The 21,346-nt window shown below is 43.4% G+C and overlaps 1 protein-coding gene across 2 annotated transcripts; it reads right to left on the bottom strand.

The window, feature by feature from the left end:
• Positions 1–887: 887 nt before the first annotated feature.
• LOC125555006 (methyl-CpG-binding domain-containing protein 9-like) lies at positions 888–18,016 on the bottom strand. Of its 2 annotated transcripts, none has more exons than XM_087519271.1 (11): positions 16,863–18,016; positions 8,827–8,912; positions 8,242–8,564; positions 6,945–8,075; positions 6,156–6,833; positions 5,263–5,556; positions 4,215–4,550; positions 3,903–3,998; positions 3,247–3,756; positions 1,572–3,014; positions 888–1,371 (listed from the first exon to the last, which is right to left on the bottom strand). In XM_087519271.1, the coding sequence occupies exons 1-11, from the start codon at positions 17,789–17,791 to the stop codon at positions 1,123–1,125; spliced, it is 6,075 nt and encodes a 2,024-aa protein (XP_087375397.1). In that variant the 5' UTR covers positions 17,792–18,016; the 3' UTR covers positions 888–1,122. The 2 variants fall into 2 exon arrangements, with proteins under 2 accessions (XP_087375397.1, XP_087375398.1); XM_087519272.1 differs by lacking the exon at positions 16,863–18,016 and adding an exon at positions 10,399–16,792.
• Positions 18,017–21,346: the final 3,330 nt, after the last annotated feature.

Raw genomic sequence — 21,346 nt, 5'->3', positions numbered from 1 at the left:
CTGGACTGGGAGACCTTGTCGCTTCGAAGACTAGGAGATGAGGGCATTACCAAGGTAGATGCAGAACCTGAACGTCGAGCATCGAGTGTCGGGGCAGCCGACGCAATCAGCGTCGGTGAAGGTGCACAGATCCAAGCTCGGCGTTGTGCGGAGGTGCAAGCCGAGAGATGGCGTCCCACACAGGTACTGAAGTGCCCGCTTGATGAGCTGCTGGCGGCAGATTCGTGCGTCATGCATATGCAGGCAAACACGGAGTATTTTGCACGGCGTAGGCCAGCACCCCGACGGGGCTGGAGTAGGCGGAGGGATCATCGACGCGCGAGGCGCGACCTGTCAGCCTGCGGGAGCTTGCACTTTGGTGTCAATTAGCGTGGGGGAGAATGGAGGAGCTACGGCAAGGTCAAACTGGCCAAGGCCAAACTATTCCAACTTCCAAGTATGTTTGGGCCGCCACTAGGGGGAGGATTTGCAGGTGTCCATGGCAGCATGGTCGAGCAAGTCCTCAGCGTACTTCTGTTGGTAGAGGAAGAAGCAACCGGCGGTGCACATGACGTGAATACCAAGGAAGAAGTGCAGAGGGCCCATGTCCTTCATGGCAAATTCACCGGCGTGAGGTGATGAAGGATGCGCTGGAGCAGTGCGAGAGTGCTGTCAATCATGTGAAGGTGGGTACAAATGGCACCAGATCCTCGGCTTCTCAGACCTAACATAAATTATCTGTATCCCTGAAAGCCAAAATAGGTTAGGCCAAAAGGAAAAACTACGCTCGCATGCAGCTGCTCCTGGCGGAAAAATTAAACGCCAGATCTTGCCGCTTCTATCCTCGAAACAATGCATTTCCTTCTTCGCCGGCACTAACATATATAAGGCACACAACTATAGTCTGGTAGATATAAGGCACACAACTATCCTCGAAACAATGCATTTCCTTCTTCGCCGGCATTAAGATGAACGGTCAAGGTTGCAGCCTTGCAGGAGCACCAGAATCAAAGCTTAGCCTAAAGCCTCAAAGGGCCACATAACCAAAGAATCTGTCTATACCATCTCTATCACCACAGCGTCACATTGTTGCACAATACAAAGCGGAACATCTAAGTTTGGGTATACAAATAGTGGCGCAGATTACGACGCTGATGGTTCTGGCTCTTTCCCCCTCCTCCCCATGTTGACAACCTTTGTACTGTCAGCTGGCGGCACGGTGTTAGGCTCCTTGGTGTACATGATACAGTTGTCGAGAGTGTGGATCCTGAGAGCGAGTGAGGATACAGTTGATGTCTTGATAGCAACTGTGAAGGAGGACCAGTACCACCAATCATTGTTGAGGAATTCGGATTTTATCATATTCTCCAAGACACTGGTCGCCACTACCATCTGGAAGAGGCACAGAACAGATACGATTAATCAGTGCAATGGATAATGACAGCGCTGGCTCTCAAGTATTTATGTTGTATATATGGATATGATGTTAGAGAGCTTTTAATGGACAGGCATAAAAATAATAAACACTACGTAGTAGATAGATATATATTTTGTATGACGAATTAAGGTGAACAAATAGATGATGAAGTCACCTCAGATATTGATTCTGCACGCTTCACAAATGAACGCCATGAACGCCTTCTCATCTGTTGAGACTTTGAGGCTCTGAAAGCTCCCTCAGGCAACGCTGCTTCTATATCAAGCAAATTGATCTTCTGTTGCTTTAGGATATGGGAGTTTCTTCCTGTAAGAGGTCTCAATGATGACTCCGGAACCAAGCCACCATTAACAGCCAGCAATCTTGTTGGCTTGTCTGTTGCAGAAGATGCTGCTTCCTCACAGGAAGTAGTATCGGTATCAGGGGCTGGCTCCTTAGTTTTTGACACATTTTCATCACAGGAAGTACTAGCTGCAGGACAATCTTGAGCAGAATTGGACCCCTCCTGCAATAACTTTTGTGCAGACATTGCCTGGCAATCCTCTAAGGAGCTGGAAACACAATCATCATTTGGGATGCCATCTTGCTTTTTGTTTTTATTCAGAATGACTGGAGCATCAATAAAAGCTGCACGTGAAGGGACAAAAGACGGAACTCCGTTTGATCCAATAAGTCCAATATCCTTCACTATCTCCTTGTTTGAATCATTGGTGGCAAATTTTCTGCAAATCTCTTCAAAGTCATATGGGCATGACTTCATCGGTTTTGTGGACCCAGAGGTGGAGCTAGGACGAACAGAATCCTTCTTCTTGTTGACATGTCCATTGCACTTTCCAGCATGATCTTCATACTCCATTGACGTGAAGTAAGTCTCATGACATGCTGTGCAGTGGTGTTGAGCAGGCCATATAGGCTCTAAGCAGTCGCAGCGGCATGTTTTCCCCAAAATTGCTGCAGCCTTGGTACTGGGAAGTTCCATAAGCTGCTGCTCGCTGCTGTTCGACGACCCATTGGATGATACTGGAGGATCACTGAGAACAAAATTACCCAGCTGGTGATGAAGATGCCGCTGCCGCTGCCAGTACTGTTGGATACCACGTTTCAGCTCCTTCTCTCTTGGATCGTATTCCCTTAGCCAGTCAACAAGACTACGGATTTCTTCATCTGATTCATAAATGACAACAGATGCAGAATTCCATCCTTTACAATCAGAAGTAGATGGTGGTTCCCTCTCCTGGCTTATCAGCATGCTTCCATCAACGACCAGCAAAGGACGTTTACCAGATCGTCCTAAAACGCAGTACAATCGACCCAAGGAATCCTTTCCAAGACAATCTCTTCTCAGGGATGCCATATTAAGCTCTGACTCTACGGTGCCAATTGACTCCTGCACTTTTGAAATCTGGTCCGATAAAGTATCCATTTCACCATATGAAGTCCTCATTTCCTCCTTATCTTTCAAATCCTTCAATTCAAAATTCAAAGCATAAAATTTCTTCTGGAGATCATTGAACTTTTCTGGACATTTTTCTATATGTTCTCTTATCAGGACTGTGTTGAGCATTTCATCACAAAGAAATTTCAGCATATCTATTCTCTGCATTTTGAAGATAAATGTTAGAAAATGGAGGTTGTCACTTTGTACACTATGAAAATCAGCACACAGAGAAATGATTAGGTATACCATAAAATAATAGAGAAAAAAGATGATTAGACCAAGTAAAATCATATAAAGGAGTACAGCGAAATGTGCAATACAAAAAGAACTAAAACTTCCAAACACTAAAAAATAGAGATATCTACATGAAACATAGAAGAGAAAACCATACCTCTTGTGTGCTAAGCTCCCAGTACTCCTTTTGTGCCACTGCTGCAGCTAACTTAATAAGCATGTCATGATAGGGTCCTTTCCGTTGTGGTTCCAAATCCTGAACACCCTGGTCAAGATGTGATTTCCTTTGACCTGACATGCACGATGGTTTGCCGTGAAATGCATAAGACTCTGCTCCTTTTCGTTGTCGTTTAAAATCCTGAGCACCTTGGTCAAGATGTGACTTCTCCAGCTTTAACATGCACGGTGGGCAGAACCAGTCTCCTCGTGGTATACAAGCTAGTGGTGGCTTCAAGCAGTAAATATGGTATTCCGAGTCACAACCATCACACAGGAGAACAATGTGATCGTCTCTATCAATCCCACACACTTTGCAAGTACCATACTCCCATGGAGCTTTAGGTAATTTGGTTGTTGCTGTCAGAATATCCTGTAGATCCCCATGGATTTCTGAACCAGTATTCTCACTAGACAGGTAGCAATCAAATTTCTGAACAAGGTCGAGCACCTGCACCAGCCATGTAAAAAGAACAGAAAGCCAAAAGGTTTACTAAAATCATTGGTAATATAACTTAGTAAACAGAAAATTTAACAGTAAGCTAATATATACTCAAATCAGCATAGTAAAGTACCATACAGAAAGGGATAACAAACCTCTGTCTTATGCAATTCAAAACTCTTAGAGAATTCCAGAATCATTTCCACTATATCCGTTCGATCTGCACATGCAGTGCGCAGATTACGGATTACCTGCAAGTAAACACATAACAGATCAGCAATTTTTCTAGTTTATGCAGAAGCTAACTCTCAGCTTGATTTTCTAGTTTCAGCACACTGTCTGTTACAAATCCTTTGCTGATCGAACAGTCTCCCAGGACCATGAAGTCATCCACGGAAAATATGAGAAAATATCCCATACGTATGACCATAGCATAATACAAAAAATGCTGTTAAAGAAAAATGTACCTCTTGCACATCCTCAAAAAAAGTCTCCCAGGACCCACAGTAAGCTCCCATAGCCAACCTTATATCAATTGTGCGGAAGTCCAAAGGGCGTGGCACCATACCAAAAAATCCAAGGATGCCCTGATCCTCATACTCATTAGAGTTCACTAGAATAGTTCTAAGCATATTCCGAAAAAGCTTATATTCATCTGAGGAAATGACATGGCGCAGAGCAATACGGCACTTCTTCAAGATAATCTCTGAGATGGAAACAGTTTTCCTTTCATTTCTTGGGTTTTCAGGCTTTTGTGGCACTATTACACGGCATGCCTCTGACAACACAGATAAAACAGCTTTCTATAACAAGAAAAAAAAATCTTTTAGTTTATTTTCCAAATAGTCCCCTAGTCACAAGGGTTCTCAAAAGAAAAGATAGCAAAAGTATCATGGCAAAGAATAAGTCTAATAAGGCAGCGAGCGAATGCATTTCTTCAAATACAGCATAAGCATGGCCGTGCTATGCACTGACTCCTCTTCTGGCAGCTATATAAATAGTAAAACTTTGGTTAAACTGTGATGCTGACAGCAAGTTCATGTTAACCGAAGTTTCCTGTTCAGGCTAAATAAGCAAAAACATGTAAATACAAAATACATCATCTGACTGGTTTTCAAGGTTTCAAGCAAAATTCTTCAACCATTCCTGTCATCCTTTCAAAGGGATACAATACTTCATCTCATAAAATGGTAAAACAAAAGAAGTGTTAGGGGAACTAAAAAATGGAATTTATGCATTCGTATTGCCGGCTAAGGCCAAAATACATGAGGAGTTCTAATCTAGACCGCCCCCACACAACAAACGTACTAAAACATAAAGTAATACAAACTCATACTTATATTTTTGCAACTCGTTACTTTTTACGAGAAAAACAACATAAGCATTGCAGATCGATCTATCAATAAAAAAGTTTTTATAAGGGCCTGAGAGCAGGTCAAAGCCAGAAAAAGGAAGATAAACACAGTCTGGAACAACAATAATACAATGACTGCAGCCTGCAGGAGCATTACTAACCTTGGTTGGTCCAGATGCATTAGCCTTGTAGACCTCTTTACTTATCGAATGTTCCAAAATTTTCCTTGCCCATTCTGGTGGTTTTTGGTCCAAAGCTTCATAAACACAATTTCTAATTCGCGTTCCCACATTTGTCGGTAATTTTCTCACAGGCTCTAGTGCTTTTGCCCAATCTGGCAATGTTCTATCATCAGCAATAGGCACCTCAGCAGAATACTTGTAATCCATCATAAAAACCTTGTTTCCTTCACTTGATAGAGAAGTGCATATCAAGTTCTCCGCCTCCAGAAGCAGCTGAAAATACAAGACAATAATTAAAGGGCAGCAAAAATTCACATAAAATTTACCATCATCTAAAATAAGAAATCAGGAAATTTATAATATTTAACAACAAAATTTCTGCAAACAAGTGCAAATGCTCTGAATAAAATCATAGAAAAAACAAATGGGCAGAGTCAACTGATTATACTCGCCTTGCTAGGCTTGTACATACCTCTTTTTATTATTACTACAAAGTACATATAAATACAGTGTAATGGCATTCCCTGTTGTTTTACCCTATAAAATATAAAGCAATACTGATGGTGACAGGTAACCCAAAAAACCAAGGTTTTTTCCTAAGCAGGATAAAACAGGGATATGTCTTATGTCCCTCGTAGAAACAACATAGAAACATACTGTTATAAAGAGTTAATGTGTATAATATAATTGTACAGGGTTGCAATCAAAGCAAATATTAATAAAAAGTTGAAGAAAAAACTAAAAACAGATAGCAAATAACCATAGCATACAGAAAGCTAAAGACTACAGCTCATGTCTGATTGAATAAGGAAAGGAAGGCACGATCCAAATGAATCACAAGGTTCAACTAATTGTACAAGTAAAATGCTTACCAGGGCATCCTTCTCCATGCCGGCAACCCCAGGTACTGCTCCGCACAATATGCCACCATCACCGTGTAGGCAGCGGAATAACTTCACCCTTTCTCGACTGGAAATATTTGACACATCCATGCACCCATTTTTGGAAGAAATAGCTAACATATACCTTCTAGCCAACTCTGGCCAAGTCAACTTGTTAGCAGTTAGCATATCAAAGTTAAAATCCTTTGTTGAAATAAGGTTCTCAGTGTCCTTCTTTCTTCCACGCCTGGGTTTTGAATCTTTCGGGTCAATGTTCAGCTTTGATAATACCTCACCAAAAAGAACCTTAATGAGTGCAAGATGAACCCCAGGCAATACTGTACCAGTGCACCTCCCAAGTGTCTTGGTTACCAATTTATCTAGACAAGCTTCCTTCATAGAGGAAGTTTCAACAGGAATAAATACAGACACAATCTCTTCATTATTGGAGAGACCAGATTCACTATTTGAATGTGATATAGAAGCATTTGCAGGGGAATTATTCATTGGTGAAGAGTAATCCCTACATTGTTGAATGCCCTTTGACAGTGTTTCTTCCGGACTTGCACAAATTGGCCATGGGTCAGCAAGTTCATCTTCTAATTGTTCGTATGAAGGCACTTCTTTGAGATCAATGATTTCGGCAAAGCGCCCCAAGAACTCCCATATCTGGAAGAAAATTTCAATGAGATGGATGCAAGAATAAAAAGGAAATGCACAACTTTGTAAAGATGTGTTTCTTGAAATAGCAGAAACTGTGAGAGATATTTAAAGAGCTACCTGGAAAACATCTGCCGCCGATTCTGGTTGAAGTTTATGGCTAATAGGACGTCCTGGAGGTAGCTCGCGGATGCTAGAAGCGCTGGGCTGAGCATGATCATGTAGCCCAGTCACCGCACCATGTCTATGATATGACGTATCTCCATTACTTTGACCATCTTTATGCATAGATAAAAGTAAACCACTTGCAACTGTCACAGAAGAGTGAAATTCGGTCCTATTGCACAAGAACTGGTAGTTTATGCAAGACCTGGATCTAGGAAGAGACTCCACAATTTCTTGAACAAATTCCAAATCAAGCCCAATTCTATCATGGTATAACCAATTCTTCAGTAATGTATAAGTAGATTCCACATCATTCTTCTTTTCTGTAACTCGTGGTATACTGGGGCCATTGGACGAGCAAAATCTAGCTAGGGGAGCGTAAGGACCATCAAAGTTCTGACATCCACTCCCCTTGTTTAATAAATGATTTTCACTGCTGTGCGTGCATGAGAATACCAGATGCCCATGTTCCCTGTACATTTTTTCACAAGCTTCCATCATAGCAGAAGAAATCATCCCCCATACTGAAGAGGATGATGTTCCCTCAAATGTAAACTCCCCAATTTGGTCATTAATATTGGCTTCTTTACTTGGTGGAGCATTCTCAGAATTTGATGGTAGTATTTGTGACATCATATTTGAACTCTGTAGATCATTGCAACCCAAAGAAGTCCTTTTCTCCTCCGTATCATTGGTAAGACATGATAACAAATCTTGTTTGGTCTCAGAGGGAATATCGATAATCATATAAATATTATCATCCATATCATTAGCAGTATCTCTGATAAAACTGCCACTTTCCTTTGTTTCAGTTGTATCGGCCATTCTTGCACCATTCTGGGAGAGAATAGTTGAAGCTTCTGGAAGGGGGAACGCTGAACATGGTAACCTTCTGACCTTAAACAAGGGCCCAGAACTTCCTCCATCACACACCTCACACTCAAGCAGTGAACCAGTAACTCTATCATGCCAGTAAGATGTAAAACCCACTGGCCATATCTGGTGACAATTGTGGTAGCATGCATGTTTATCGATTTCTCCCAAGTTAGTTATGAAGAAATCTTGATATTGAACAGGTAGGCCAACCTAGAGTAACAACACAACAAAGCAGTGTTATCAAAATTAGCGCCAAAGTGAACGTAAGATAAGCTGCAGTATAAAAAAACAAAGGCTGTACCAGTAGTAAACAATAACATCTAAAATGGACACCGGATGAAGAAACAGAATCTGAAACAGGTAATGAGATACTCACGCTGTGATGATGTGGTTGACGGTTGCAATTTTCCGCAAGAAATTTTGGAGGCTTTGGTGGATTTCTTTCTTCTGTAGGACTCGGGGCTGTTGCTTTCAGAAAATATGATGGCTCCATAGAAGTGCTGGAACTTCCAAACTCGTGCTTCTCAGAAAACTTGCGCAATGCTGATGTTTTTGGAAAATCTCTTCTCCTGCGGTGTGTGTGATTTGACCTCTGTTCTATGTTTCCATCAGCAATGAAATCTTGATCCACGGGAGGAAATTCTTGTCTCATGCTAAAACAATGAGGAAGACCAAATGCTGGCACAAAGTTATTCCCATCTGCAACATGATAGCCACCAATGATGGTCAATAGTTACTTTAGAGACCAGACAGCTATAGCTTCAAAACAGTTGCAGAACCCATAATTTTTTCGAACTGGAATTAAATTTCCCTATATGGATAAACACATACTACGCCTTGCCACACATGCACTGAACACGGGGGCAAGCAGAAGTTACAGTGCATAAAAGGTGTGAAAAATCTCCAACAAAAAGCAAATACATCTCCCTTGCAGTACATATGATTGTTCTAATATCCTTACCATAAAGAGTTGTATTATTCAATTGCAGCCCCTCAAAATGTGGAGTAGCCAATTCAGTCAAATGAGCTCCATCAGCAACACTTACTCTGCGAGGATCAAAAGAAAATATTAACTCTCTTCTGATGATAATGTCTGTACAACAAAGGTTATAAGAAAACTTCCTATAACATTTCTGATATTATTATTTCAGAGCACCCAAAACACAGTCCAGTTTATAAAGTTTATCGCTAAATAGTTGCCACAAGTTACTTGTAGTTTAAATTTTCTTTGCAATAAACAGAATATCAAGAAATCAGAAGTTTTTTTCCTTTGAACAGATCTTTCAAGAGTAGTCAAAACAATAACCACTTGTCAATAAAACAGCGAGCATCATGTAGAATAATGAAAGCACTGCTCTGTAACACGATGAACCAGCTATGGTAAATGCAAGGATGCTTTCAGCGCTTATTCTCTTCAGCATAGCACATAAAAGTAGTCTAAAACAATGTAAGGACAATAATGATTTGATTGTTCTACAATTTAGTTTGCAGTACCACTGAGAATTATTGGTGGGCAACCTATTCAACTGTTATAGTTATATAAACTTCTTAACACACTTATATGCAAAGACGATACAATTAAGAAAATTCAACGCCATAATATCACTAAAGGTACAGAACAACAATCATCAAGATAACTAAACATTGTACAGAATGATGGCACCGTCTTGCTAATAATCACTAAAGGTACTTTATATACATTTAACAAACTCCATGTCACCATTCCAGCATGTATATCTTACAAGAAATGGCTGTGTATATAAACAATAAAGTAGAACAATTTGGTGTAGGGACACCTGGTTGAACGATTTCTGTACATAAGCCTTTGTATTTATGTGGATCTAAATGTGATATTAAAATAAGTGGATGAGAAGTTGGGAAAAAGGGCATGTGTGAGGGTTGATGACCGAAAGCATAGAACGTTACTTTCTGACTGACATTCTTTTTCTATAAATTAGTGTGAAATATATCCTTTGAAAATACAAGAACCAAGCAATCCGACACGTGACCATGGCCCAGTCTCCAAAGGAGACCATCCTTGCAATATTATGGAATAACTCAACCAAAATAGGAAAGGACTAAAACCATAACATCAGTGAACTCTAACCTACACTTCAAGTCAGGTCGGAATCCATCACATGTTTCACAAATGCTCGCATAATTAATCTTATGTGTTGTATATGATCTTGAAATGCTTTAATAATGGAAAGGCATCATTTCCTAACAATTGGGTAAAATGCGTATTTACTTATCAGAAAAATTTGCAGCCATGTGAGAGTTGTCATCAATGAAAAAAATAGCAATGGCTGGCGACTAGGAGCAGCATGGCAGCGGCAAGTTCAGCGCGACTAGCTTCCTCTGCCATGGCGACAGGAGCAGCAAGGGAGCGACGCGGATGGGGATTTGGGGGAGGAAGTAGAATGAGGCCGACACTGCTACTTGGAGACGGGATGAAGAAAGGAGGCTCTCATCTGCTGGCTGGCTTGCCGGCATCGGCGGCTTGGCTGACATGGGCGTTGCGCGACTGACTTACTGGAGTTGGTGGCGTGGCCGACGCCGCTACTCGAAGATGAGAAGAAAAGAAGCTTCTGGCGCTCACAAACTGCCACCCCTTCACTCACGAGTCACGAGATGCCGCTGCCACTCCCCTTCAAGAGCGGCGTTCGCCGAAGCTCCCCTTCAAGAGCCTCCACAGCCCTAGGTCACGAGCTATCGAACTGGTGGAAAATGGGGAATGAGGGTGACGATTTGGCTAGGTTAGGTCGATGGGCTGTTGTATGTGTTGCGTCTGCGAGAGAGAGTGAGAGTGGATTGGCCCGATGTAAGATGGGCTGGGTGTATGCTAAAATGCTAAAACATTTTTTTGCTTAGCGCGGGATTAGCACCGTAGCTAGCAAATTAGGTAAAACATATCGTGACCCTTCCAGAAACATTATCGCAACGCTATAAGGCCGAAATATCGCACTATTTTTTTAGTTGGTTGTCATGTTAAAAGAATATAATAGATGATTAGTGGTTTTCAATACATAACTTGGTTAATGGATGCCCTTGTATATAGACCTTAGATAACTCAGCGTTAAGAAAGGCATTCTGGTGACATAATGTGGGAAAGGATTGCAGTGGGTCACATAATGTGGCAGGGTGGCATCACGAGCATAGGGGGATACCATGGCATACCTCCCGGAGAATCACCATAGATGTGTGCGCTGAAATGTAATGTCTCATGAGCATAACTAATCGGTTGTGTAGAAGGTCCCACTCAGACTTCTATGAAGATGCACTGAATTGTGTCATGGCTCGTTAAACTCAGAAAATACATACGACACCGGCAATTAAACATTACGTGTTAAACCTTGAGAGGTTGTTACTCTAAGCCTTCAGAAAGTACCTAATAGCTCTTTAATTTGAGACACAACGATGATTCCAATTTCACATCAGAACTATGTTTATAGTTTGGTCGAATGCTAGAAAGAAAGATGGGATAACATCTCAAATCGAACCTTTATAAGGAGTTAGACCAAATGACCATCTACAAGTAAGGTGTAAGAAAGAGTTGCCACTTAATGGAAAATAATGGAAATTGTTAAAATAGCAATAGCAGCCGCAAGTAGAAACATATTGACGATAATTTTTGAACCGCGACAATGGTCACAGACTCCATAGAAGGTTATACATAAATGCCAAAAGGGCAATGTTGGGGAAGCCAACAAACCAAAACTGCCCCCTCGTCCTCTGCCTGGGCGACACGGGCGGCAAGCTGATCCACAATTTCAGGCGGACCTCTTCCTGAGTATCCTCTCCTCGCCGCCACCAGGAGTGGCAGCCGGGCTTGCCCGTGCAGCCGGCGACGGCGGTGCGGATCCGTTCCTGTTGTCATTTAGTAGTCCTTTGCGATGTACTTTGTGGTGACTTGACTCAATAATGACGGACATGATGCAGCAGCGACAACAATTCATCGCTGGGCAGGAGCTGCAGCACACCTTTCATATTCTTGATGGCATTGGCTTGCAGCACGCCCCTAACTGGCGAAGGAAAGGGAGCCGACACAACCACCATGTCCCCAATCTGGAGAGCCTATTCATCTAATAGGGGCTAGCACTGCTCCCGAGGCACCTCTTCGGTGTTAGGGCATGGAGGGATGAGGTAGTGGCGATGCAGCAAATGTCGCGGCCATCACCCATGTATTAAAGGGGATGTGACGGTGGCCATGCCGCATATGTCGCGGTCGTAACGCCCGATCTAGCTGGTGCGATGTTGGGCACTGTTGGTCATGCTTGACTAACTGGTGCTACCTCCATCGACGCAACATCGGCCGAAAATTGGTCGTCGGAAGGGTTGAACCTCCAGGTCCAGCAAGATCCGTGATCTACATCACCGTTGGTGATGCATGACAGGGTCCTCCATCCCGGCATAATCTGCTGCACATGCGATGCCGATGGTAGTGGCGACATGTGGTGATGTTATCTCATGTAGATCGGTCATGTCCTACCACTTGCGAGGATGGTGCTGGTATGCCTGATCGTCTTAAACTTGGGATTTGGGTGATGCATGTGACCTTCCGCCCTCATCAAAGTATGTGTCGTGTTGTGGCAAGCGGCTCTTGTAGTGGTTTGGTTGCATGCTCATGCAGACATGGTCATCTCTTGCGTGGCATCTCACATCATGACCATGCGCATATGAAGCTACCAGGGTAGTGGAAAGTGGAGGAGACAACATATGATGACTTCGATTGGGTGGTGCTCCTAGAGTACCCGGTCTTGAGCTCCCGTGGGAAAACCCTAGGTCTAACCTTGGTTGGTTATACTTGGCAATGGTGGCGCTTATGCGTCATTTCCCTCTTGAAGGCATTGCTTGGAGTTTTCTTGGACTTGATCTTTAGGGTGAAAACCCATGAACTGGCCTTCGATGGTGGATCCGGCTGAGATTCCTCGATGAGGGTGTTTTCTTTCAAAGAATCCTTCTCATAGTACAATGTTGTCAAAAGATGGTTGGTGTCGATGGTCGTTGTTGTATATCGCTGATCCCTGTTTGGATCACTTCAGGTTTTTTATTTTCTTTCTTTCACCTTGGCATAGATTCTGTCTTATATGACTTTGCCTTTTGCCAATGTGATCCTTGTGTGCATGCATAGTGTTGGCTATGTGCATCTTAGTTATCCCGAGGTTGGGTGTTTGCTCATTATGCTTGTATAACTCGATGCTACATTATGAGTTAATGAAAAACACCCTTTGTCAAAAAAGAAAAACATCGGGGAAAACAGGTCACGGGAGAGAGAAGAGATTGGAGTTGGACCATGCTTGATCTACTTAGGATGGGTCACAGGGAAGAAAGAAATGGAAAGGCTTCAATGCAATTGTTCAAATAAGGAAGGGTTCTGACAATCCAAGGAAATTATTAGCTAAAGGAGACACATTTTTTGAAATGATTTTTGTGGCTTTGAATGAAGTTGAAGACAAACAAAAGAACTCGATGGAGTAACAAATAACCCTGGACATGCCAAACTAAAAAGATCCTTTAGAGATCTAGCTAAAGAATGTGTAGCGAGGTCGAGAGGTCAAGGCCGACAATACTTAATCTGAAGAACGAAAGCTAAGAACAAGAGTCGTGCCCATTGATATTATGCAATGACGCGATGATAATTACACAAGAGGCACCAAAATAGATTGCCATGGCGATAGAGGTTAGGCACGGATGCTAGCAGGAAGACGCGGTACATGTTTGTTTGATGTCTCATACATTGTAGTGCAAGAGATGTTAGTGATACTGTTCACAATCTTGTGACTCACAACAAATTCTAATCATAACAAGAATGTAGAGGCTACTCAATCTTGTAGAAGATTTCTGGATTATGTGAACACAAAAGAACAAGTTCTATGGGTAGGTGCCACTAGAGGTACATGAGTGTGTTCAACCATAGACCATGTGAGCACTCTGCCCACCCTCCTTTTGTCTTTCTTACTATACATCAGTTAAGCCTATGGCATCATTGAAATTTGGAAATGTCAATATTAATTACTTAGTGGTAGGACCAGCTTCTTCATACTATTGCTCGACCCACGCGCGCCTGAAAAACATCTCAAAACCGTTCTTCCTCATGCAAGGCACCACTCACGGAGAGTAGTGATGAAGCCCTTTTGTGGTGCTGGTGTTGGAACAATCGTGGACCATGGTTTTCCTTATCAAGCGAAATGTTTAGACGAGGATGAAGACACATGCTCTAGTGGTGGAAGATGGTTCGTCACGAAGAGCGGTGGTACAAGCGTTCGACCACAAGTATATACTTGATCTCTCTCCATGATGGGCTTTTCATAGAAGTTGTATGCATCATCTTGTGCTCACATGCCCCTTGTACATGAGATTGATGTGATGAAACCCTTGCAGTTGGACGAATCGTCGACCATTTCAATCTCCGCCAATTTCCCTTGCCTTCGACAACCGATTTAGCCTTAGGACGTAAGGATCAATACCTGGCTAGGAGTTTAGGTGCCTTCTTTGTTAGGCTTGTGTTTGGTAGTGGTGGCCCCATGGTGGTCTCCCAACTCCATCCTCGCCCTATTGTGACCATCACGATCTAGCTCATAGAGCTAGTGATTCTCAATGCTCGCTAATTAGGGGTTTGTGCCTTGTCTACTGGTTGCACATCCGAGCAACAATTTGACAGCCTACCTTGCAAGGGGTGTGTCCCTCGACCACGATATTTTTGTTCATATTAGGTTTGCACCACTTGAGCTAGGCAACTCATGTGGCTCTTCAAAACCTATAAGGTTGGCCTGGCTTGTGCATGTTTGATCTTTTGTGGTTTCGTCACCGAAGACATGGACAAACACTAGACATTAGATCGAAAGGACTTTGATGTAACTTCCGGTTTATCCTGGATCTTCATTGTTGGTGGCATTCTAGTTGTTCCGATCCACTGTACCATCGCTAATCAATCAATAAGGCTAGCTCATTTTTCTGACAGAATCCCCATCTACCATTTCCTCTAGATTAATTTCCATCCACAGCCCTGCAGCCAGACACCTTCGTCGCTGATGCTCCATTTCCTTCTACTCTACTACTAGTGATCCATTCTTCAATTAATCACAGCAATCCAAATAATCTTCTCTTGTGAACCCGATAGATTCATTAATTTACTGGAATATACTAAGTGATACCGAACCCCAAACTTAATGGACCGAAAGAGAACCCACAAAAGAGATGACTCACAGTAGAGAGAACTAGTTCAAATTTGCATACTAGAATTTTGGATAAAGAAAATGCCAGGCAGCAATATCATGCACCAATGCAAGAGAAACCAGTAAGATACCTTCGCAATGAAAGAAAAAGAACAACTACAAATTTCTCTCCTACAGATTGCAAGCCATGGTGATTTTAAAATTTCCTAAGGCTGAACAACTACATTGCTGTCACCCAAACATGCAGGTGTGTCCTACTTCAATAAACTAGGAACACAAATCAAATTAGCGCCACAACAAGAACAAAATAAAATTATCACTGCGCATGCCCTCACGCCGTGAAAGGGTGACAACATTATATTAGCACAAAGAGGCCGCATGACTTGGCCGTGCAATACTTGGGCACATCTAAACGTGCTTTAGCAAAAGCGGGAAAAAAGGAAGACAATAAATTAATCAATTGTCCTGCTCCCTAAGTCAGCCCGTTAATTACACTATAGGTTATACAAGAAGAATAACTGCGCGGTATACCTTCAGGGTCGATTGCTGGAGGAATAAATTAAGTGATCGCCGGGATCGTGTACTCGATGGCATGGCGCATCGATCGGTACGGCGGCAGGAGGATCTACACGAGCTGAGACGGCTATCATGGCGTTCTAATCTGTGGCGTCTGGCGATCGACTAGCGCGCGCGGCGGCAGGCGCAGAATCGATCTCAACTGGATGGAGATGGTAGGCTAGGTCAACTCACGGTGCTGGCCTAAAGATAAAACATGGGCTTGTTTTGGGCTTGGGTAATACAACTCGAGAGGTTGGTTAACTTTGGGCTTTTACAGATCCACGTACAAGGCTACAACTATTACCACGTACTGTATACTCATCCCTCGGTCGACTAAACTAAAAAAAGTTATCCCTGAAACAAAACATAGTATATACTCACTCCGTCCGAAAATACTTGTCGTCAAAATGGATAAAAAGAGATATATTTAGAACTAAAATACATCTAGATACATCCCCTTTTATCCATTTTGATAACAAATATTTCCGGACGGAGGGAGTACTTCTAGGTCGACAACATCAATTAATCAAAGTAGCTAATAAACTAAGGGGCTTCTACTTTTCAAAAAGGAAAAACTTATCCTTGAAAAAAAAACATAGTATATACTTCTCCGGTATATATACCAGTGCAATAATTCCTCAAAAAGACAAAACCCAGTGCAATAAACTAACAACACAAATCAAATTAGTGCCACAACATAATAAAATTATCATTGTGCATGCCCTCGTTGCCGTGAAAGGATGCCAACAGCAAATTAGCTGCAGTATCTCATATACCCTTCTTTTTTGTGGTAAATCAGGGAGAAACATACGAAAACCATGAATTACTCAGTGGAGCCACTAAATTAACACCATGCATGCTGCACTCTTACTACTAATGCTTTAGAAAGCCACTGCTACCAGTTGCTAATTATACTAGCATTTACTGTAAACCAAGTCATTTTGCAGGTCACAGGGTTACTAACAGTGAAGCAAAGCAGAAAAATCCAAAGACTGTTGACAGCAAGTGCATATCTGTGTAATTAATCATAAGAAGTAGCAAACCAAACATCAGCGATCGATATAACAAGCAGGCTCAAACCATCATGTCACGTTCTCGATTGGACTCACCATTACCATCTGCAAAGTACTCCCTCTCCGTCTGGGAATTACTTGACGTACGCATGAACAACAATCTACGTACTTCTTAGAGCTATATATAAAACTCGCTGAACAAAAAAACATGTAAAACCATAAGGAGGTGATCAAGAGGGAGCTGACATAACTGCCTGGTGATGTCTTGGACGGTGACGGCTCCTGCCGCACATTCCGGGCACGTCCAGTCCTTGTTCACGGCCACCCGAGGCCGCCGCACCGGCACGCCAGGGGTGGACAGCGGCGGAGGAGGCAGGACGTGGACGCATGATTTGTGGAACCCACGTTCACAGGTGTCGCAGATTATGGTCGATCCGGGCAGCTCGGGGAGGCCGCAGGACGCGCACGGGTTCCCGCCCCACCCCGCTACTCCCGGGTGCTGCGCTGGCACTGGAGGCGGCACCTGCGCCGACGAACCTGCCGTCGCGGCCCCAATGGCCGACCTCCACCATTCCCCACGCTGGCAGGCCAGCGCTATATCGCGGGCTTGGTGCGCGAGCAGCAGCTGAGCCTGCACGTTGGCAGGAGGCGGAAGCTGGGGTGGCCGCGGCGGCGGCGGACGAGCAAAAGTGGGCGACTGGAGAACCGGCGCCGGCGGCAGCGGCCGAGGAGCAAAAGTGGGCGACTGGAGAACCGGCGGCGGCGGCAGCGGCAGACGAGCAAAAGTGGGCGACCGGAGAACCGGCGGCGGCGGCAGCGGCGGACGAGCAAAAGTGGGCGACCGGAGAACCGGCGGCGGTGGCAGCGGTGGACGAGCAAAAGTGGGCGGCTGGAGAACCGGCGGCGGCGGCACCTCCTGCGATGAACCACCGGTCCCGGCCGCACTGGCCGTAGCAGCACCTGACATCCAGGATTCCGCACGGTGATACGCCAGCACTAGCTCGCGGGCCTGGTGCGGGAGCAGCAGCTGGGCAGGCACGTTGGCGGGAGGCGGGAGCTGGGGTTGCGGCGGCGGCGGCAGCGGCGGCGGAGGCATAAAAATGGGGGCAGCGAACTCATGCGGCGGCGATGGCGGCGGCGGCTCGTTGAGGTCGATGTCGAGATGTGGCGGGTGATCCATGGCGAACAGAACAGGGATCAGGGTCGCGCTGAAGCTCAGGCTAGGGGCGGATTCCGGGCATAGCAAACGGGGAGGGAGGGAGGAGGAGGTTAGAGAGAGAGAGAGAGAGCAAGGTAAAGGAGAAGCTCAGGAGGGAAACAGGGCTGGGACTATGGGAGGGATTCCTCCGGGGAGAAGCAAAGGAGAAGAAACTGACGAGTGGACGAAACACGTGGAGGAGGGGCCGGGGACGCGTAGGTGGAGATGGGCTGTCAGTGAGCGATGCCCTGCCTGCGGAGCGCGTGACGCAAGCTCTTTCACCCGTGGAGCGGGGCGCGGTGCTCTACCGTCGGTTGGTCCTAGCTGTGTCTATGGTCGGTTCTACACAGAGACAAAACACATTTAGTGTAGTACTGGTAACGTATGCAAAAGTAGCTTTCAATTGCGTGATTTGCTGGAATACGAGATATACATCAAAATCGTTCATTAATGTCTTCATTTATTCGCATCCATCTTATAGTATATAGAAAAATATTGTATTAATTCTATGCTTTGCTGGAATACGAGAAATATATTGAAATCATACATTAATGTCTTCTTATTATACAAAATATATAGAAACCATTCCTTCACATTTATTTTGAAAAATATTATATTAACTTTGTGTCTTGCTGGAATACGAGAAGTATACTATTGGAATCAGTCATAAACATATTTTGAAACGGATGGAACACGCGGAGGAAGGGCCAGGGATGCGTAGGTGGACATGGACTCTCAGTGAGTGATGCACTGCCTGGGGAGATGGGCTGCGGTGGAGGGGAGCGCGTGACACGAGCTCTTTTGCCCGTGGAGTGGTGCTCTACCGTTGGTTGGTGTTGGCTGCATCTAACGTTGGTTGTACACAGAGACAAAACACGTTCAGTGTATTGATAATGTATGAAAAGCAGCTTTTAATTGCATGCTTTGCTGGAATACGAGATATACACCTAAATTGTTCGTTAATGTCTTCATTTATTAGCATCTATCTTATTATATGGAGAAAAATCTTTTATTAGTTCCGTGCTTTGCTGGAATACGAGATATATATTGAAATCGTTGATTAATGTCTTCCTATTATACAAAATATATAGAAACCATTTATTAACATATATCGTGGAAAATCTTGTATTAATTGTGTGCTCTGCTCGAATACAAGAAATATATTGAAATGTGTCATCAATGTGTGTGTGTGTGTGTGTGTGTGTGTGTGTGTGTGTTTTTATATTGTTGTATTTACTACATATAATTCTTCAAATGATGAACACATTTTAATGTGATCACATCTGTAGTCCAAAGATTTTCTCAGATAATGATTGTTATAGTCGTGACTTTTTATTTGCAACTTGAATTAGAGTATATCAAAGCTATAAATAAGAAATATAAAACAATGATGGATATTGTTTACCTTAGTAGTGGCTTGTAGATTTTCTAAAAAGCAATTTTATGAAGATAAGGATTGATGTCAGCTTAATTTGGTATTGTATATGTTGACATTCGTTGGGTTTGTCCGTTGGTTTACACACCACGAAAAGAGGTTCAGTGCACATGTGTGGGTTTCACTAAGCATACCCTTTTTCGCTCATAAACGAGAACCAAATATTAATATATTTATTTAAGAGATTTTTACATTTCTGCCCTGAGTCGGTGCTCACCAGACGATTTTGCCCCTACTTTCAAAGGGTGCTCAGTTTTTCCCTAAACAACAAGATATATATGGTCACGGTGACATGTCTTTGACAAGATGGAAATTAAACATAAGGGGCATTTGTATAATCAAACACACTTGCTTAGGAGCAAAACTGGGCATAGTTCAAAACTAAGGGCAAAACTATCCAACAAGGCACGAATGTGAAAATCACTTTATTTACATGCCTTATGTACGATGTAGAATTGCACCAATAAAACTCTAAATTTGGAGATTTTTTTGACTTGTTATAGTAACCGGTGATTAATCTTTTAATGATGATGTGTTAACAGTGACCAACTGGTGTGTTTACAAATTATAAAAGTTTCATTTCAATGTTGTTACTGTAATTTATCTAAAAAATGTTCACAGGTTAGTGTGATTATGTTTTGCAGAATCGCTGAACTTTTGATAATATTTATTGGTATAATTGCAACTTTATTTTCATCCTAATTTAGAGAAATCTTAGCCATAAATGTTGAATAATAACAAACTATACAAGGTATTTTGATATGGTATGGGGATTTTTGATAAATAATTTTTCAAGGGAATTTTTTTAAATTTTGATCAATGAATGAGGCAAAATGTAAAATGTATTGATTTGGGTTTATCTTTGCTGTTGCATAGTGCTTGTCGTCAAATGTCCAACAAGCTTGTGTTTGTTGAATTTAGAGTTCATTTGCAGAAGTTATGGCAGCTTTGGTCTTACTTGCCTTCCTCGTTTGTGCTTGGCCTTTTGGCAGAGCCCAAGGGGTACTATCGCGTGGCTTCACGGTAGTACCGTTTAGGTAGTACTTCCGCTATGAGTTACCGTGGCTACCGCCGCTTGGGAAATGCCTTCTATCTACTCGTTGTTAGCTCGCGGTAGTGGCATGGTAGTAGCACGGTAGTACCACTTGTGCGGTACTTCCGCCTATTACTACTGTTGCTACTTACGCTTGTGTTCGAGGAGTGTGCAAGCTTCTGTTGCCCATTTTGCTCTTGCTATAGTTGGACGATAGTTAAATTGTAGTACCGCTTTGTGCAGTACTTCTGCTCTGGTGCCGCTCCACTGCCACTGGTCCCTCTGTATCTAGTGACAGTTAGCGGTAGTACCGCTCAATATAGCTAGTAGTACTGCTCCGACGGAACTACAGTGCTTGTACTCTACAGTACACACTGGCCGGCACTGGAACTACCGCTCCAAGCTGTAGTACCGCTTGACCATGAGCAGAGTGCATAACGGTTGGATTTGAACCCCCACTATAAAGGGGGTCTTCTTCCCCATTGCCCCTAATGGTTCTTCGCAAGCTTTCTCCTTCATTGTTGACCTCCAAAAGGCTTCACTTTCTCTCAATCCCTCCCATGATTCTTGCTTGTTTTTGAGGGAAAACAGAGAGGGGATCTTGATCCACATTTCCACCAATCCATCTCTCCTTTAAGTGAAGGGAACTCTTTGGATCTAGATCTTGGAGTTCTTTTGTGTTGTCCCTATTCTTCCTCTCATATTCCTCCACAGCTTTTGTTGCATTGGTGGGATTTGAGAGTGTGGGAGTTGAGCACTTCATGTGTTCTTGCCATTGCATTAGTTGCATTGGTTTGAGTTCTCCATGGTGATATGTGCACTAGTAGAAAACAGGGTACTAGTCCCGGTTCTAGAAACGGGACAAAACAAACGGGACTAATACCCAAAACCTTTAGTCCAGGTTGGCTTACGAACCGGGACTAAAGGGGCTCCACGTGGCCGCTATGGGGCGCCCACGCAGGAGGACCTGTAGTCCAAGTTGCTAACACCAACCGGGACAAAATGACAGCCATGCGTCAGCAGCTCGCAGGCGCTGGGGTTTTTGTTTTTTTAAGGGGGGGGGGGGTTA

The sequence above is a fragment of the Triticum urartu genome, chromosome 4A (assembly GCF_056163025.1).
Source record: "Triticum urartu cultivar PI428250 chromosome 4A, HENAU_Tu73, whole genome shotgun sequence".
Taxonomy (NCBI): domain Eukaryota; kingdom Viridiplantae; phylum Streptophyta; class Magnoliopsida; order Poales; family Poaceae; genus Triticum; species Triticum urartu.
Note: the sequence above shows the minus strand (reverse complement) of the source record. Positions and strands in the feature narration are given on the sequence as shown.